The sequence below is a fragment of the Maniola jurtina genome, chromosome 18, assembly GCF_905333055.1.
Source record: "Maniola jurtina chromosome 18, ilManJurt1.1, whole genome shotgun sequence".
Taxonomy (NCBI): Eukaryota; Metazoa; Arthropoda; class Insecta; order Lepidoptera; family Nymphalidae; genus Maniola; species Maniola jurtina.
Window position 1 is genome coordinate 4,246,641 of NC_060046.1, and position 20,106 is coordinate 4,266,746.

At 38.8% G+C, this 20,106-nt stretch overlaps 2 protein-coding genes and 1 long non-coding RNA gene across 5 annotated transcripts in view; 1 reads left to right on the forward strand and 2 right to left on the reverse strand.

The window, feature by feature from the left end:
• The window catches only part of LOC123874406 (synaptic vesicle glycoprotein 2C-like), a 50,579-nt gene extending 42,567 nt beyond the window's left edge, over nt 1-8,012 (forward strand). For all 3 annotated transcript variants that reach the window (XM_045919713.1, XM_045919711.1, XM_045919712.1), the window contains exons 5-11: nt 1,497-1,630; nt 3,237-3,427; nt 3,852-4,000; nt 4,320-4,725; nt 5,154-5,416; nt 6,376-6,535; nt 7,064-8,012. In XM_045919713.1, coding sequence (XP_045775669.1) covers nt 1,497-1,630; nt 3,237-3,427; nt 3,852-4,000; nt 4,320-4,725; nt 5,154-5,416; nt 6,376-6,535; nt 7,064-7,247 — 1,487 coding nt within the window. In that variant the 3' untranslated portion in view covers nt 7,248-8,012. The remainder of the gene's footprint in view (nt 1-1,496; nt 1,631-3,236; nt 3,428-3,851; nt 4,001-4,319; nt 4,726-5,153; nt 5,417-6,375; nt 6,536-7,063) is intronic.
• Nucleotides 7,749-8,773, reverse strand: LOC123874415. Its single transcript, XR_006797909.1, has 2 exons — nt 8,346-8,773; nt 7,749-8,163 (listed from the first exon to the last, which is right to left on the reverse strand). It is a non-coding gene; the product is annotated as an uncharacterized LOC123874415 (long non-coding RNA).
• An 894-nt stretch (nt 8,774-9,667) lies between these two features.
• LOC123874399 (titin-like) lies at nt 9,668-19,657 on the reverse strand. Its single transcript, XM_045919705.1, has 5 exons — nt 19,219-19,657; nt 18,860-18,936; nt 17,880-18,059; nt 16,960-17,009; nt 9,668-16,519 (listed from the first exon to the last, which is right to left on the reverse strand). Exons 1-5 carry the CDS (start codon nt 19,389-19,391, stop codon nt 10,520-10,522), a joined length of 6,480 nt encoding a protein of 2,159 aa, XP_045775661.1. The 5' UTR covers nt 19,392-19,657; the 3' UTR covers nt 9,668-10,519.
• Between the last annotated feature and the right edge of the window lie 449 nt (nt 19,658-20,106).

The window sequence follows — 20,106 nt, forward strand, 5'->3', positions numbered from 1 at the left end:
CTTTGTAGCTTTGGCACCCCAAGTCTATCATTTTCTAGGGGTCTAGGGGGGTTGTCCGTGGTGCGCTCGGCGGTGCTACCTAGGTAACCTTTGGCACCCCAAGTCTATTAGTTTTTCGAGCCAATTTAGCGCCAAAATAAATATCTTGTATTCGATAAGGCGACCTCAATAGCCAGATAACAGCTATTATTCTTGCCTACATCATTAGGTACCTAGCTAGGTACTTTTTAGCGTAGTAAAACAAAGAACCCTTATAGTTGTTCATAAAATATAGCTGATAGCCCTAATTATAAGCTGGCATCACCAGCATCGGCCATTTTCTCTTCCAACGTTCCATGCAAGCATTAGGCCCGGTATCCACTTAAGCGGAGCGGAGAGGAGATGTGTACAGTCAGTCAATCAATCAGATAAAAGGTGACGTGATATTTTTTTTTTAAAAGGCGAGTCAGATCTCAAAATGTATGCACTATACTAGCCACGAGTTGTCTTGCATCAATAACAAACAACACGCGCTTTGCCCATATCGTGTTAAACATTCTAAAAGCTCATGAGTGTCCCATATCGTACCCAGAATGTAATCAAAAGTCATACGACAAAGTTCCCAGAAGCTGTGGTGTTTACGCGCCACGGGTGCCACGGCAGCCGTGAGGAATGCAGCGCCGGTTGTTCATTCATAAATCTGCATGTTGTTGTTTCCTCTGTACGAATTACTACTCTATTGACAAACGCTAATTGCGTTGGTAATTGCACGTGTCCATTTTACTAAGTAGATACGTTACAGCTAACTAGAATGTGGAAAGGCGTTGAGTGGTTGAAGTATGAGTTTAAAAGTTATCCATTTTTCAAAATATATCCATGAAAATTGGTATTTAGAATGTCGGTTTAAAAATTAAGATTAATGCGAATAACTGCTTCGTTGGTCTAACTCTAATGGTTAGCTGTTTGACTGCAGATGACGCGAGGGCATGGGTTCGATTCCCGAGTCGGGCCAAAAATAGGTATAGGGTTTTTCTATTAAGAAATTCTCAGAACTAGCTCGGAGTTAGGAAGTTGGCGGTGTATAGTTTCGGAGAGCACGTAAAGCCGTCGGTGTTGAGCCTGATCTCCCTCCGGTCGTGTCGGATTCCGTCCCATCGGGCTATGAGAGTGAGGGAATAGAGAGTGCACATGTGTTTGCGCACACACTGGTGCACTACATCTCCCGTGTAGTTGACCAATTCTGTGGAGATTGGCCGCCGTAGCCGAAATTCGGTCGGGAGGACATTATATTTTCTTAGAGCCTCGATAGCTCAACGGTTAAGGAGCGGCCTGAATTCCGAAAGGTCGGCTGTTCAAACCCCACCCGGCCGTTGCACTATTGTCGTACCCACTCCTGGTACAAGCTTTACGCTTAATTGGAGGGGAGAAGGGGAGTATCAGTCATGATTAGCATCATGGCTAACATTCTTTAAAAAAAAAACAATAGGTACCTACATAAAGTGTGTATTGTATTGCAGGATATGGACGCTTCCACTACCTGCTGTTGGCCGTGTGCGGGCTCGTCAGCACCTCGGAGGAGATGGACGTCATCTCCATGTCCTTCATCCTGCCGTCCGCGCAGTGCGACCTAAACCTCAACACGCAGACCAAAGTACGTATCATCATTGTCAACCGATACACGTCCACAGCTGGACATAGGCCTCTGGTAGGCACTTCCACACGCTACGGTCTTGCACCGCCGCCATCCAGCGACTCCCTGCCATATAAAAAAAAAAAAAAATCAAAATATTTTTATTCAATTAGACTTCCGGACATCCCTGTGCTTTCCGGTCCAAAGTCGCTATTCTAGCACCATAGGAGTTAGGACCCCAACGTCTTTCGGTTTTTAGGGGTCCGTACTTCAAAAAGGAAAAACGGAACCCTTATAGGATCACTTTGTTGTCTGTCTGTCTCTCTGTCCGTCGTGTCTGTTATAGTTAGTGTCTCGGAACCATATGGCATCACTGGCAAGTGCCATTTCGTACATCTCACAATACGATATAACCGCAAGATAATTTGTTATGTTTAGGTACCTCATTAGATTTTATATATAACATCAATGTACCTAACAACGAATGCATTATATGTAGAGCTCTAACTATGCTAAACAATCAAGTAAATAAGTCTGATTTATCTTTGTATACAACTCGGAAGAACAGCAAACGTTTGACAATACATATTTAAATAAAAATACGTGTCTATATAGCTATACTCAATCGTCACATTCACACCTCCAAGGCATTTGCGTCACTAATTCAATGACGCTAAATAAAATCAAAGATTCGAGGAACACTGCCATTAGGTCATTATTAGGCCATGATATCACCTGATTTACCACTACGCAAAATTCGTGCTTGCACAAATAGCAATACTTACATGCATACCTAGTACCTGTATGTAGTTTCTGTGGAAAATTGACAATGTGAATAATATTTACACTACATATTTGACCAATCTCAGCTAATAGCTACCTCATGCAGCCAGCTCTCAAAACCACTCTCCCAATTCGTTTAGTATAAAGAATAGATGCTAATTGTTATGCCCAGGTTACGCCTGATTAAAAACTTAAACAGTTTACTTTATTTTGTCTTCTAAAGTTTCTTGGAAGGTAATTTACAATAGACGAATAAAAAAATTAAGTCGTAAAAGCATTAACAGGAGTTGAGAAGACACCTTGATTGTTTTGCAATATTTTTATTACGATCTTCATCGTAAACGTAAATAATTAAAAACACAGTAGGTAGGTACTAGGTAGTTAATATTATAATAATTCTCAAATCTCACGTTTTCTTTTTATGACATCAATTCATCGTATTTTTTCCAAGGTATTTTGACGTCGAAACTCAAAAGGCAAAGCTAGATTATAGACCTACAAGTTACAACACAAGAAACATCAGAAATTGCAAAATATCTGACGGATTCCTTGGTTCCTTACATCGGAATTCATAGTCAAGATAGGAGTTTCTTTAGAGGACGATTCAGACGACATGTGTCAATATAACCATTGCATAAAGGTTGAATATGACACCATACCGTTTGACTATGTTCCAGTTTTAGTCTGCTGGTTGATGGTCTGTCGGCCAGCAGAAAGAAGTGGAGAATGCTCATAAAGCGAATTACATATGCCCTGAAAAAAACGCCCCCATTAACCACGGCCATTTTGTCAAGAGTATTACGAAGACAAAGACTCTAATAATATTATTTCGTTGTGTCCCCAGGGATGGCTGAACAGTATAATCTTCATCGGCATGATGGTGGGCGCGTACGCGTGGGGCTCGGTGGCAGACTCGCTGGGCCGCAAGCGCGTGCTCATCGCCATTTCCATCATCAACGGGCTCGCCATCGTCGCTTCCTCCTTCAGCCAGAACTACGAGCTCTTCATGCTCTTCCGCTTCATCAATGGTGCTGCGTAAGTTGATATTCCTGACGCACTTCACTTTATGTCTGTTGAAAAGTTCCTACAATATGGCTAATTCATGAAATCGGTCATCACTTCTTTGTAATTTACCTATTATCATAATATTGAACGAGCAAACGAACAGGCGGGTCACCTGATGTTAAGTAATTACCGCCGCCCATGAACATTTGCAGCACCAGAGGTACCGCCGATGCGTTGCCAGCCTTTCAGGAATTTGTTGGTCCGCCCCTTGAATAACCCCATGTTGTATTTCTCCTATTTTATTACTCCCTAATTTCAACGTACGTAAAAGCCATGAATAATCTCCATCCTCCAATGACCATAAGAGCTCACACATCCAATGTTACTAGCCAAATTTAAGCCATTGAACAGTTTAAGCTTTGACGCAATGATTTACTTTATAATGTTGTTATAGGTTAGGAGGATCAGGTCCAGTTATCTGGTCGTACTTCGCAGAATTCCAGCCGAAGAACAAGAGAGGAGCTATGTTGAGTTTCATGGCTGCTTTCTGGACACTTGGTAACCTGTTCGTCGCCGGTCTGGCTTGGGTTATCATTCCAAGTGGTAAGAATTTCTTTCTTATTACATACTCGTAACCAAGCATTAAATTCTTTTTTGCTGACTAGTAAATTCTATGACATCTTCTTATTTTGTTGGATTTGTGGAGAACTTTTTTCATATATTTAGTTATCTACCCTTAGTAATTATTTTTATAAAAGGACTAAGTAGTTTATTCTTGGTTTCGCGCGGTTAGGATTTTCTGAAAACCTTTCTTAGTGGGAGCTATGTTATAAAGAAAACCGTCATGCAAACCTTCAAGTTTCTAGACCTAATAAGATTTCAATCAGTCAATTAGTAAGTTTACCCTTTTATATGTATACAGGAATCGGAGGTGAAACCGGAGGCTTCGTCTACAATTCATGGCGAATCTTCCTGTTGGTGATGTCACTACCTTCCTTCGTGGTAGCAGCTCTACTGTTACTTCTACCAGAATCCCCCAAGTTTTTAATATCCACGGGGCGACACGACGAGGCCTTAGAGGTTTTCCGTAGCATTTACATGATGAACACGGGTAGGGACAAGGAATTGTACCCTGTTAAACAAATTCTGGTAGACGAGCCCATACACCTAAAACCAGAGAAATTCGTAGAAGCTAAGGAAATTAAGCCAAAGTCTAAGCTGAAGAAAATGATGGGAGATATCGTAGAACACAGCAAACAGCTGTTCGTACCGCCTATATTGAAATTTACTACGATCTCCATTACAATTAACTTTACATTCCATATCGGGTAAGTTGTGATTTTCACATTCTTTACATCTAAGGCCTTCATTAAGAACACTCCAATAGGAATTTACGGACACAGAACCTACATAGGTTCTATGTCCGTAAATTTCGTTAATCATTGTGATTAATGACTGATGGAGCAGAAGATTTATCCAGATATTTGTCTTGAAAACAGACATTGATTTAGATGGTAGGTTGTCCGTCAGTCACTGCAGTAAAAGTGGCGAAACTGTCTGTCATCCTGTATTGGACGACCATTCCACTTTATATGCAAACTGACTGCTAACATAATGTTCTACCCTCTCTTTTTATAAGTTAGCAAAATCAGAATGATTCAAAAAGTTTTCGTAAGTGTTCCCAATTAAATTTGCCAATTTGTATGTTCCATCGAAAAAATTAACAATATAAATAAGTTTATTTTTCCACTCCCAGATACTACGGGTTGATGATGTGGTTCCCTGAAATGTTCAACCGCTTCGACGAGTGGTCGAGGACCCACGACAATGCTGAGGCAGACATCTGCCAAGTCACAGCCTATGTGACGCAGTACGGAACTCATTCAGCGGAGGCAGCTTGCGATTCGCATATACACTCCTCTGTGTTCATGGACTCGCTGATCACCGTGGCCGCTGCTATACCATCGAACATCTTCGCTGTGTTGGGAATGGACCGATTGGGAAGGAAGTTCTTCTTAGGTAAGTCATAACATAAATGCCCTAGGACTTCCCTAGTAAGCGCCATCACACCCTGTACTCAGTCTTCCTCTTCCCACCACCCTCTTTATGTAGTCAGTCCATCGCGCCGGAGAGCATCCCACTCTACGCTCACTAGTAGTACTATAGACACAGTAGTCGACGCCCTTGATCTCGTGGACCTTAATGACGACCACGGCGATGATTCAACATAGCGCCCCAGCTACGTAGGCCAGCTGGCCAGTTTAGGTCGTGTAGCAGCCATGCAGCGTATGATAACTGATAAATAAAAATGCCGCTAACAATTATTATCACTTGTATTACATGGGCTGTAATTACAACATGTGCTGTGGTTATAATTAGAACTGTGGTAGAAAACGAGGGCCAGAGCTTGCCAGGCTTGAACGAGGTGTTTCGGTCTTGATGATCTGAAGTGAATGTGATGAATGCGCTGCCCGGGGTTCGTCCAGGCCAGCAGGATATTCGAATTGTTCCGAATTCAAATTGTGTTCTAAGTGACAGCTGCAAAGTGTGTTGCTTTCTTCGCAGCTGCCAGTCTTAAAAGAGGCTGCATGCCTCTACAGTCGCTCCGTTATCCCGCATTGCACGATTGCTCTGTCCAGACGGTTTCGTGGAACCTCTGTACGTATATTGCAATGTCGTATCCTTAGGTACTCTGTGACCATAGAGCTGAGATCTATAGAGCGCACTTTGATTTTGCTCTTAAGACACTGTCAAAACGAGACAGCGTTATACCGCTGGCATAAATCTGTCTCGTTTTAATTAAAACTCAACTTTAAGCAAAGTCAAAGTGCGCTCTATAGATCTCAGCCTAGAACTATTCGTCTGCAATGGCCATCACCCCTACGACGGCATCACGTAGCCTGCTCGCTATCACTTCGTCTTGGACATTGTCAGTGAATGGTTCTCCTGCATATTTGAATGATTCACCTTGATTCCAGTGTTCGCGACGTTCTCGGCGGGCCTGTGCTCCGCGGCGATGTACTTCGTGTACAACAAGACCAACAACCTGGTGGTGAGCGCGGTGTTCAGCTCCGTCATCTCGTGCGGCAACGCCTCGCTCGACTGCCTCATCACGGAGGTCTTCCCCACCAACTTGCGGTAAATATTCTAAAATAACAGCAACGCTTCGGCGATACCTCTGGTGCTGCAAATATTCATGGGCGGCGGTAATCACATGAGGTGACCCGCCTTCTGGCTATTTTTTATTAAAAAAATCCATACTATTTAATATTATAAATTAAAAGTGTGTCTGTCTGTCTGCTAGCTTTTCACGGCCCAACAGTTTAACCGATTTTGATAAAATTTAGTAGCTATTTCTTATGTCGGAAGTTTCGGACATCAGCTAGTTTTAAATACATATCAAAATTGCGGAACCGGCAGGGTACGAATCTGCGTCTCCCTAATTCCTGGATATCGCAACCGGAGAGCCTTTGACCGCTAGGCAACGGTTCACTTGTGCTAAGTGCCGCTTGTGTTTAAGACGTATCGTAATGTGTGCGTTTACGAGCGCTTGCTCACTGGCACGGACCAATTCCATTGTATACGCGCGACGTAACCACAAGTAAAATTCACGCGCGCTGTTAATTCCAAGAATTATACCTTATATCATCTAATGTTCCTTTCCAGTGCGACCGGTGTAGCCGTGTCAATGGTAGCGGCGAGACTCGGCGGCATCATCGGCAACGTAGTGATCGCCGCGCTGTTGGACAGCTACTGTCCCGCGCCCACTTTCATAGTCGCCATTCTGCTGGCCAGCGGCGGCCTCATGTGCCTGTTCCTGCCCAACACCACGCGACAAGCACTGAAGTGACGAACTATTCACACATACTAACTACTCGGTCAAGCTAAGTTTGCACCTCGCGTCGATTACGTCACACTGACGCTTAGGTACCGTACGGACGCGATAAGACGACCGCGGGAAGGTGCGCGGGGAAGTGGGAGAGGCGCCGCATTCCAGCGAGGTGCAAACTTAGCGCAACCGAGTCAATGACGAGAACGGAGACATGTATAACGTAACAGGTTGCAACTGTTGCGTCAAGAGTTCAAGAATATCCTCAGAGATACTCGAAGAAAGCCTCTTAATCGAAAATACATACATAATTACAATTGTTCACGGCGATTTCAGGAATCCATAAAGTTCTGAAAAGTATTTATTATTAAGTAATGCCAAAAATAAAGTATATTTAGCAATAAACAAACAAAGCAATAAAGAATATGTTATGAATGAAATGATCAAATATAAAATAATATTACGAGTACGGATGTAAAACATCAAAAAACTTCTTTTTGTTTCTGATTTTTAGTGCAGTGGTTTATTATAGAAAATGTAGAATACAAACTTACGTAATGAAATTGCTCATGTATTCAGTATGAGGCAGAGATCACATATATTAATTTTATTTAACTCTGTTCATATGATTCAAACGATTCCTCGTTAACAAACGTTTTTATAACGAGGAGTCGATTGCTTATAGGTTTATTGTGATGTGATATATTTACCATTATCATCGCACAAGTCAATAATGTAGATAATTTGATTATATTTTGTAAAATATATTTTTTTAGTAATATTTAATATGTGCTTTTTAATTTATACATTAAATCACGAGTAATTATTTTCATAAGGGACAGCGCAAACAGGCATAGAGTCGAGTCTATTTGATAACAACTTAGCTTTTAATTTCTTTGACAATCCGTTAGTAGGTAGGTTTATGTAGCTACAGTACCTGGCATGAAATATTGCACATCGAACTTTAGAAAGAGATTTTGGCTTCGTAGAGCGTTGTCTCTGTCACTCATACCTATGAGACGTTTCGTCGGTTTCAACGACATAGACAACGCTCTACGAAATCGTTATCTCTTTCTAAAGTTCGATGTGCAATATTTCCTGCCGGGTATTGTACTAAACACAAACGTGTGCCACGCTCGAACACGCTTGGACTTAGCGTTCGCTCCCTCGTTATGTCAAAGTAAATAAAACTTTAAATTGATATCAAGAAAGACGGTGCATCTTGGCTCTGCCGGTGTGCGTTGCGCTCAAGTCCTAATTCCTCCTATGTTGACGTCCATCGTATATAGGTACAACCTGTCGTACGTACGAATGCACTATGCGTTAGCTATCTACCAGTGCCTATCAGCGTCTCAGGCTGAGGTCTATACCTACTCTATCACTTTGACATAGCTCAAACTTAAGTTTCTTCTAAATTCTTTTTCGAAGGACTGTTAAAACGAGACAGCGTTATATCACACTAATATTATAAAGCCGAAAGTTTGTATGTGTGTGTGTGTGTGTGTATGTTTGTTACTCCTTCACGCAAAAACTACTGGACGGATTGGGCTGAAATTTAGAATGGAGATAGATTATACTCTGGATTAGCACATAGGCTACTTTTTATCCCGGAAAATCAAAGAGTTCCCACGGGATTTTTAAAAAACTACATCCACGCGAATGAAGTCGCGGGCATCAGCTAGTCACTGATATAAATCTGTCTCGTTTTAACTGAAACTTAAGCCTGAGCAAAGTCAAAGACTGATCTGAGCCTGAGTGACAAGTGCTCATAGCCACAAAAGTTGTGATTTAACTAAAACTTAAGGCTGAGCAAAGACAGTTATGATCTTTATATGTCTCAACTTCAGTGCGCTGCGATTGACAGCCGAAATTAATATAATCAATCTATCTGTAATCTGTCGATAAGTTACTTAGCAATGTTGTTATTCGTCAAGTCTTTTTGACAAATAACAGCGTTGCTAAGTAATTTATCGACAAGTTAAAGATAGATTGAACATTAATTTTGGCCGTAAGAGTGTCTACAAACAGTAGGGTACGTACGTACACGTGCCACCGTATCAATGTACGAGGAATTCAGACCTTAGATTTAAAGTGACTGTTGTAGGTTGTTATTACATATCGTTTTGATTAAAATTGTCTAAACAGTTGGTTCTGTAAGTTACCTACGTAATTTATTATTCATGCTGTTTTTACAATACGAATTTATAATAAACATTAGATGTCGATACCTAAGTTATTAGTTAAACTTAAAAATGAAGTACGAATTTCACTTTTGTTTGTTCGTATTAATTAAATTACACCTTTTGTACATTTACATATACAAAAAGATATTCTTGTTGCATATATTTTATAACACAGTAAATATAAAATAAAGTTCAATTTATATTTTATTTTATTATTATTTCACTTTAGGATAAGGTTGATATGAAATAAAAATGAAATATTGAATAAAGTTTTATTTATTAAAACCTTAAACTACACAGAAGTATCTAAAGACTCCATTTTTATAATATTCCGATCTAGATTCTGATATAGATCACTCAAATAAATCAATATGTGCCTTTGACAATATTTAACGTTGATTCAACAAATATTGTACTTAACATTAAAACTACAGCTATCATTAAACTGAATTCTCTCAACCAAATGGTTTAAAAAGTAACGCTTATGATTGACGTAGTTTTCACATAATTATAGAAAAAAAAATGCGGGTACATAACACAATAGCATAATTTATGTCGTACTTCGTGTACAAATTAGGATACTTATAATAATTATTATTTAAAAGATTGCTAAACGTTATAAAAATATTATAATATACCTAACCTTTAATATATTACACATGGGAGCCAACAGTACATAATTCAGTTTCAATTTACAATCATAAAACTTACTCTAATTGATGTGCACTAATGCATTTGATATATCTTGTTAAAAGAAGTCATGACATTGTGAGCGTACAACTAAAATCCACATTTGATTAAATATTATATATTATTATATTTACATATAGTCATCTACATCAGCACGTTCTAAACGTCCCCAACGTTCCTCAAGGTTAGCTTCACTAAACTTCATTTTATTTCAACAGTTTAACAAATTGGCAGAAATTTTCTGTAGGTACTCTTTGTACAGTTTTCAGATGATAAATCAAAGAAAAACATCTTTGAATCAATCTATTGCACATACTTTAGTATCAGTTGATTAGCACTAATAATAAATCCATCAAAATTAATCAACTTTCACGATGGAAATGCGAAATTGAAATAATAAGAATGGATGGAAATGAACTTTTAACTGTTGTGAGAAAGGTCGTTGGCGGATAACTGCATCACAGGCTGCAAGGGGATCTCGGCAGAGGTCTCGGATGTGTCGGAGGAGGGCGTGAGCAGCCGGCGCGGCCACTGCCCGCTGTCCTCGTTCTCGGACTCCCGCACGTCGATCGAAGACGGAGATCCGATTGTAGACTCCACCGACGAAATTGTCCTTTCTGTGACCTCATCTGTTAAAATTGGCATCGATTTTCCAACTGCATCTTCTTCCGTAAGAAGTGGCATGGATATTGGGCCGACGACGGAAACTTCCATTTGTTCAGACGTCGCGAAAGTCATTTCCGTGTTGGGCGAAGGTAATAACGCTGCACCGTAATTGTTGTTACTCAACGGGTCTGTGGTTTTAGGTGCTATTCGTGGATCGGTCACGGTTATCGGCAGTTCGAGCGACGTCGGCACCGTCAGCGGCGTGACCCCGATGACAGCTAACCCGTCCTCTAGAGTAGAAGGCATCGCCGGCTCGCTGTCCGCTTTCGACGGTACTTCGACCGGCGTCATTATTGGCTGATTAAGTGTCGTACTCGTTTCGGAGACGCGACAGTGTACCGATACGTTGGCGTTTAGATCTCTGAAGTCTGGTGCATCGTCGCGTGGCGTTTCAGCATGGAAGACGTCACTATTCGCGAGCGCCGCTTCTAAAATGTCTCTACGCTCCGGTTGAGCGAGCACCGGCAACGGCTCCGCCATAGGCACGAGCTGATTATTTTCAAGAACTAACGGTCGATGGTCTATCACAGTGTACGATCCATTTTCTTCCACACATAGATAAAACGAGCCCGGCGGTCCTCCGAAATGCTCTCCGGGCACTGCCAGCAGTTGCCCGTCCGAAAGAGAAGCGGGAGGCGTTTGCGCGGCGGCTATTTCGGGTTGTGATGGCCTAATATCTTGTCTAGCGATTGCTGTTGAGGGTAATAGTTCTTCTATATTATCTAAGTCCGAATAGTTCGTGGCGGACGCACTGCTGGGTGCGCTGGGAATATTTACCACAGGAGAAGGTATCGTATTAGACAACGGTGTGAGGGCAGGTAGCGCTACAGGCGCGGGCGCTATAGCTATTTCGTGTTTAACCTTTTTTGGTGGTGTTGGCGATTCAACAGGTTGTTTTCTCGCTCTCTGTTTTGGAACTGGCGGTACGACAACTGTTTCATTGGGAGAAATAGTAATAGATTTTTGAAGCATTAGTTTTTCCTGAGGTGCTTTCTGTATTATTTGGCCTGTTCTTTGCAAGTGTTCGAATTGTGCTGCTGTTAGCTGCATAACCGCTCCAGATTTCTGTTGTAGAAATATTAAACGCTCTGATGAATTTTTCTGTATAGTTTGAACAAGCCTTTTAGGTTCGGCTGCTAGTATTCGTTTGGGAGCTGGTCTTATCTCTGGCAACGGAGCTATATTTTGAGTCGTTGTAGCGATGCGTCCGCCTACTATAAGTTGTCCTTTAGAAGTAATAATAGCACTTTTCTGTTTAGGAAAAATTTTTGTTTGAGTCTTAGTTTGGTTAGGAGATGAAACGACAGATTTTTGGGCGGAGCTAGCACCAGATGTCACACGATGCGTTACTGTTTTAAGCTGAGATACGTTTTGTTGCTTATTAGGAAACAATATTTTTTCGTGTTCCGGTGTAAGAACTATCCTAGATTGAGCTCCTTGAGCATTTGTAATGATCATAACAGTATTACCAGGTGCACTAGCATCGGATGCAGATGGTATAAGTTTGGCGGAAACTGGCTTATTGTCACCTACACTTAAAGGAGGTTCTGCTCCTTTCCCAACGAGAACGTGCGCTTTGCCAGTTTGTGGATCGATAACTATTTTCTGTGTTTTACCAGGGCGAGGAGAACTTTGCGTAGGTAAAATAATGAACTTTTCTGGCTTAACACTACTTTGAGGAGCAGATTGTATCAAAGTTTGGGGTTGTTTAATTTCTTTTACAGGAGGTTCAGGTTTTGTCATTATGATTTTCTGTTTCCCGGTAACCTTATCTATCACAAGCATTGGCTTGGCACCTCGTAACTTTGAGGATTTCGACAGAATATTGGGTGTTGTAACTTTACTCACTTCATTCGTTGAATTCATTAATAAAGTTTTTATTTCAGATTTAGTGGTCACTGCGCTTAAAGCAACCTTTTCATTTTCAACGATAGCTTTAGTTTTTATAAGTTTAGGCGGGCTGTTTGAATTAGTAATAACATTCCCATCTGACATCACTATTGGCATCTTTTCGATACTCTCTGGTGTCAAAATATCATCAGAGAGCACAACGGGCATGGAATTGATATCAAACATTGCATCATCTTTGTTTGTTTTCTTATTTTCTGCTACAACTGTAACTGGTGACGTTTGCAGAGGAGGTTTAATTTTCTGCAGTTTGGACATTGGCTTAGATATTTTCCTAATCTTTTGTTGTATGATAATAGTGTTGCCTTCTCCTGTGGGAGGAGGCTCTGGCGTCGTCTGAATAGTGTATGTTTGCATGGGAGACCCGTCCTGTGTAGGCTTGCTCGTACGAGATAAAATAATTTTGTCAGGTGTTGCTACTTCAGTAATGTTGTTTAGAAGTGTTTTATTTGGAACAGTCCGGCGAATAATAATTTTTTGTTTGGGCGATTGAGATTTAGGTTTTAAAATAGGCTTTCCAACTTCAAAGTTTAAAATTTTTTCTTTTCCAGGGACGATAACTTGTTTGGTAACGGGTTTTTTCACTGGGGATACTTTAGGTATACGAGGTTCTTCCAGAATTTTTAATAATTTTGACGAATGTACAATTGTGTTTTGTTTACACTCATTAGTAATATTTGTAGATTTATGATCTTCACTACTAACTTTTGTGATTACTTCAGTATGAGGTTTTGTGATCACTTGACTACTTAAATTTATATCATCTTCTTTACGTTTCAGAATACTCAAAATTTCTTTATTGTTTGCCTGATCGATTTCAGGAATCTTAATCTTATGATCGATTGTTTCAGACATCTGCACTAAAGATTTTGCAGCACTTAAATTTTCACTTTTCTCTTGTTCTGTCTCAAACCGAGAATTAATATTATCGTTATTCGAAGGATGAACATCAGATTGGAGTGATGTGGTAATAGAATTTCTTGTATCTTCTAGAACGTTTTGTTTAGTAATATCTTGAAAAGGATTTTCATTTGTATGTACTTTATGGTCATCTGAAGATACAGCCAAGGTATTATTTTCAAGGTGGTTTATAGATGATTTATTTTGCAAAGTAGTTGTCGGTAAGTTAATAAGTGCCTCAGCAATTTGTAGATCTGATTCAGAAGGGGTGTTATCTGTAGCATAACACTTATTTATTTCATTTGAAACAAGCTCCGAAATCATATCACTCTTAGACGGTAAAGTAGAGATCACAACCTCTTCAAAACCAATCTTAGGGGGCAAAGTGTGGCTTACATCCTCTTCAATTGCGGTTTCTGTCTCTGTAGCACTAGTAGTATCTTGAATATTATTTAAGTCGGAAATATTATTCCTTTCTTGCAACTCGTTTAGTAAACTGTCATTCTCATTTTGTTTCGTGTCAACACTTATATTAACAAGAGGTTGTTCAGTAGCACATTTGATACCTGTTATATTCATTTTTTGATCATTATTTTCATCAACAGCCTGATAGTTTGTGAGAGTAAAACCATTTACACTGGCGTTATCTTTAATATCTTCTTCAAACAGGTCTTCTGGGGGATCATCACTAATTACTTTGGTGACCCTGTCCGCTTCTCTAGACACACTTAACAGTGCATCGACAGCAGATGCAGTAGATTCATTCATAAATGGTTCATATGATTTTTCGAGATCATTTGCTTTAAATTTTATTACTGAATTACTCGATTCAAGTTTTAGTTCAGTTACTGAATTATCAATCGTTTCCTGTCTTGGTTCAGTTATTGCATTATCAATTATTGCAAGTCTTGATTCAGTGACTGAATTATCGATTGTTCCAAGTCTTGGTTCAGTTACTGAAATATCAATCGTTTGAAGAATTGGTTCAGTTACTGAATTGTCAATCATTTCCAATGTTGGTTCAGTTACAGAATTATCGAACGTTTCTAATCTTGGTTCAGTTACTGAATTATCAATCATTTCCAATCTTGGTTCAATTACAGAATTATCAAATGTTTCTAATCTTGGTTCAGTTACACAATTATCGACCGTTTCTAATCTTGGTTCAGTTACAGAATTATCAATCGTTTCAAGTCTTGTTTCAGTTACTGAAGTATCAACCGTTTCAAGTCTCGGTGCAGTTACTGAAGTATCAATCGTTTCCAGTATTGGTTCAGTTACTGAATTATCAATCGTTTCAAGTCTTGGTTCAATTACTGAATTATCATTCGTTTTCAGTTCTGACTCGCTTTGTTCATCTTGAGATGTAGATTCTTTTTCCTTGTGTATTATTGTGGTTTCATAAGTACCATTCTTAATTTCAACCTCTTTCTCTAAATTGTCCAATTTAAGTAAATCTGTTATTTCTTTCTCTTCATTTTTTTCGTGTTTTTTATCATTTTTTACCATATCTTGCTCTACTTCATTTGTCAATGGTGTCACGGAATTTTCTTTTTCTTCAGTTTGGTCAGGAGCATTTGTTGTTTCCAGTTTCGTATTATAAATGTTTAAAATGGTATCCTCTTTAGATTTTTCTCTCTCTCGAAGTTGCGCTTCAGCTTTCATTTTTTTTAGTTGAATTTTGGGTGCTAAGCGAGCAACCTTTACATGTTCAATCGGAGGCGAAACTGTAAGCTCGTGTCGAGGAGCTAGATCTGCACCATTTAATTCACTTTCTGCCAAGTCCATTCTCTCAGCAGCATTTAACTGCTCTGCGACATATTTACCTATTGCATCTTGGCTTCTTGAGTGTCGGCTCCGAAAAAACGTCTTCGTTTTAAATATTGTTTTAGTAGGCGGTGTCTCACTTTTTTTTGTTTTTTCAGGTGGACTTTGATCTTGTGATTTCTTAGCCTGTTTATCTGGTGATTTGACGACTGAGGGCTCCGGAAAATTTTCCTCTACTTTTAAGGGTTCAGGTGCCGATGGCAGTTCTGGAACAGTTGTTTTGTTAAGCAATTCGGCAACTTCTCTCGCCATTTCATCATCATCAATACTGAGACTTTTAGTTTCGCTTTTCCTCTTTGATGTATTTTTTATACGAGGGATTTTCCTGCCAATATCAGCTTCAACAGGCCAATCTTCATCCTCGCAAAATTCATATTTTGAATCACTAGATGATTCCGGTTTTTCTTTAGCAGTAGAAACATCTGACTTGTTTTCTGATGTTGGAGTCTCGCCAGGGATTTGGGCGCTAGGCAATTCGGCAGGTGTGGGAACTGCTGGCGACTCTGCGGCAACGGGAACTTCTGGTGACCTTGTCATCACCGTGGCTGAAGATTCGTCATTTGATTCCTCATCACCGTCATCCCAATCAGCTAAAAGACTACTTTTAATCTCTTCATCTGTTTTCGGCTTTTTAACTTCTGGTACAGGCTCTGGTTCAGCAGCACGTTTTTGGCTTTGAGACTTCTTATGTGCTTTTTCTGGCTTATCTTGACGCGGCTTTCTGGGTTTTGGTGTTTTAGAGGTGACAGAAGTAAATTTTGATGTTTTGTGAACAGGTTTTTTCTTGACTGGTGGTGATGGCGTGTATGGAATATATGAAACACTGTGTGTTTTGTTGTGTAAAATTAAAACATTTAAGCGGGTTGTTGTAAACTGGCATGCATGGCAGGCATATTGCCCTGTGCTTGACATTGTCGGTGTGCTTGGCACAGGAGTGGAAGGTAATGGCTTTTCCATCTCCTTGGTTTTATCTTCAGCAGGTTTTTCCGGAATCTCTGATGGTTCAGAACCAGCCCGGCTGGTAGAAGGTGTTGAAACAGTTTCAGTAGGCTGATTTTGGATCGGCGTTTTAGAACCTTGCAGCAGTATGTGGACTTTATAGTTTGTCTTTTCTTTAAGCTGTAAATAATAAAATAGTTTTATAAAACTTATTTTTTAAGTTTAGTGTGCAATAAATAAATCATTTTAAATAATATAACTATAGAGTATAGACAAAGACTAAGCATCTTTCACTAATGCGCTTATATTATTTTTGCTAAGGTTTTCTGTTTATTTTTGAATTGATTAATAACAATATGGAGTTTGATCTTGATATTATATACATATTTGGGCAATTTGGTCCCAATAAACAACTCTGTTAACTAAAAAATATTTTAAAATATTTGATGAAGCTAATTTTATTGATATTGTAGCTTGAGGTCATTTGCACTTTACAAAAATATTTTCAAAAAATGTAAGTTTGAATAAGATCATCTCTTTCCCGCCTGCTCATAAATGAAAGGTTTTATAGCTCCCCAGACCTTAAGAAATATATAATAACTAAATATTCTATAACTGACCTTTCTAATAGGTGTAGTCAGCTTTGATGACTCAGGCAGTCTACCTTTTCCTGCAAAAGAAAAAGAACATAAGTGATATAAATGTAAACCAGATAATTAATCATATTCAGTTAAAGCCTAAACAGCTCAATGGTCAGGGAGAGGACAAAAGATTACACTATTATCTCATAGCACAGCTTAATTTGTATATGGCTATATAAAAATAAAATAAAAAAATTGGTTGTCTGTAAAGTCGGTTTACTGACGATAGTTGAACGTGACAACAAAGGCCTATTGTGCTTCTTTGTCGCTCGTTCTCGCTCTCGCTTGCACTTCAAGCCTTACATGGAACGCCTCAGAGCGAGGTAACGCCGCATGAGTCATGTTTTTTCGTGCGTGCAGCCGGCTCTATCGAATTATAAGACGTTGTCACGTAAAAAACACTATTTTTAATATTCAAACATAGTTGCTTTTAGAGAAAAGTAATCTTTTTATTGCTACAAACACTGCATTAAAGAGGTTGTAGTTTTGCAAGATTGTTGCTTTGTAACAAAATTGACAGCACTAAAATTACAAATTAGTGATGTCCTTTTCCGCATTCAGAAAAGATGGAATAATTTTAAACTTACAATTTATTTTAGTTAAAGTTTTGTGGATATGCAAATTAGCAACAATGTATGGAACTAGCAACCACCTAGGGTCATGCTCAGGTATGTTCGGTGAAAATATTAATCCTTTTTATTCCCTACTCATGGGAATTTTGTGAAATCTGGCCTTATTTGCTGTCTACAAATTAATAGGAAATCTCTGTGCAGCTTAGGCCCTAGCCCAAGCCCTGTGACCTAGCTTTCTAGATCAAAGGGTTCAGGATGGGTGTTGATGGGTCAATCCATGAGTTAGATTATGCACCCGTTTTCTTTTTATATATTTAGATTACATACCTTTTTTAGAAGATGAGGGAGTCTTCCTCGGATCCCCAAACAAGCCAGCATAGCTTTCTTTTTTGGTTTCTTGAAACTCATCCCGAGTTAAGATCTTAATATCACCACCCACAGCGGTCTCGGCTCTTATCACATCTTCCGGAAACTTCTCCATGGGACCATGTTTTGTTCTATACATGTCTGTATTCAAAAAAATTAGGATTATTCGTACTGTACTTGAACACGAATGGTAGCTGCCAGGAAAACATATCATAGCAGTACTAATTCAGTTGTATAGAATCTCTAAAATACAGTCCCTATATGCAAGGGATTTTTATGTTTAGAACATAAAAATGCGTTTCAGACATTTTGTGGTACTAAAAATGTATTAACGTCTAGCCAAACATCAATTGAACTGGTACCATGTCCTATATCAGATTTTTAACCATTTCACTTTATGCTATTTTGTACTCGGCAGTGTCGCAGCTCAAGAGTTATCTAATTTGGAACAAAAATTTGAAAAAACACAAAACAAACTAGTGACAGAGTGAGGGAACTCTCAGTTTGATCCTGAATCAATTATTTAAAAAAAAATTATGTCAAATACTAGCTGTGTAGTAAAATCAAAGAAAAATAGGTGATTCATAGGCTACCTAGCGTCGAATGTAGGAATATTTGACTCCTGCCAGTGACGTTGAAGCCTAAATGTTTTGTTACAAGTTCCTTAACTTTTGTGAACTGTTCTAGCCAGGCTTCGGCTTCACCTATACTAGCGTGTATACAATCATTATTTAGCTAAAGGAAACAAGTTTTTTCCTTAATCCTGTAAAGTTGTTAAAAGATAGTACTGGTTTCTAGTTCAGTCTACATGTTAGCTACTAACCTAAGACAAAATAAAGCTTTGTATTTTAAACCAAAAATCAAGAATATCATCATCATAAGTCATGAACTGTAACTGATGACACTCTCTTTAATATTAGTGCAGATATGGAATAACTTACATAGCCCTTTATTGATGAATTCATTCTTGCGGCTACAATTATATTTAAAGATGCTGTTCAAGTTCTTGACATATTCACTGAAACAGAATAAATTAGTGTATAAATTCTTTGTTACCTATATATTATATCAAAATGTCAATAAGTAATCTAAAAACCTTGCTACAAAAATTATTTAGGTACATTTTAGGAACCAGAACTGTACAAGTCTATCAAAAAATTATGACTGCTTAAAAAAACCTCTTTGCATAAAATGCTTGGTTTGAAGTTCACAACAAAGACAATTTACCTGGGCAGTTTAGTGTATGCAGCCTTTTATTCAACATTAAACCGCATTAACTAGGTTATATTTGTAAACTTACTAAGAGTCTTCTTGGAAGAACTTCACAACAGCTATGGGGGGCTTTCGGAACGACGGCAACAGATCTGGTGGCAGCTTCTCTGGACCCACCACCTCGCCGGGCCAAAAGCACGAGCCCAGCTTCACCCATACTATATCACCGTCCAAATAACTTATTTCACTCTGTTCACACATCACTATTGTACGTTCAGACGACACGCACGACCATACTTTATCCTATAGTTATTATAGGTCGAGAGGCTGTTACCATAACATTCTGATACCGAAAAATATGCTTGTAAACTGTATCTCTCCACTAGAATAATACAGTAAATTACTTAAAATTCGATGAATTATGTTCTTTATGTGTCAAACTGGTGGCAAAATAGAACTTGTAAATAAATTCACCGACTGCGTACGAAATAATTTTATGGACTAGTAATGGTGGTAGCACTGATATTAATATCTAAATATATTGAGGACAACATATTTTTATTATTGCTGACTCTTGAAAACAAAATTTATTATTAAGTAAATTAAATATTAACTACATTTTGAAATTTATTGCTGAAATTTATTAAAAGTAGGAAAACAATTTCAGCGGAAAAGCGTAAAAGTATAGCGTCAGCAGCTACCAACAAAACAAAATTAATTTAGTTCCAAAAATATTGCCACTGCAAAATAATATTATGCAATGATAATAAAAATAAAAACTATTCTTGTTTTGTTCCTTTCAAAAGATTAAATTATTTTTTGATTACTCATAAAAAACAAAATTTAATGTGCCAATGGCTGTACAAAAAAGATTCGTTATTGATATTGATTGATAGTGCATAAAGACCCTTAGAAAACCTTCTACAGATAAAAAACAATGCTTCTCTATAATGGAACCGCTTCATGCTTGTGGCAA

Bases quoted from the DNA above. Each gene is read 5' to 3' on its own strand.
- LOC123874399 (XM_045919705.1), bottom strand. From the start codon at position 19,391: ATGTGTGAACAGAGTGAAATAAGTTATTTGGACGGTGATATAGTATGG. The intron at 18,060-18,859 runs GTAAGTTATTCC...TTTTGAATACAG, and splicing joins ATTCATCAATAAAGGGCTAT to ACATGTATAGAACAAAACAT. The intron at 17,010-17,879 runs GTATGTAATCTA...TTTCTTTTGCAG, and splicing joins TCCCTCATCTTCTAAAAAAG to GAAAAGGTAGACTGCCTGAG.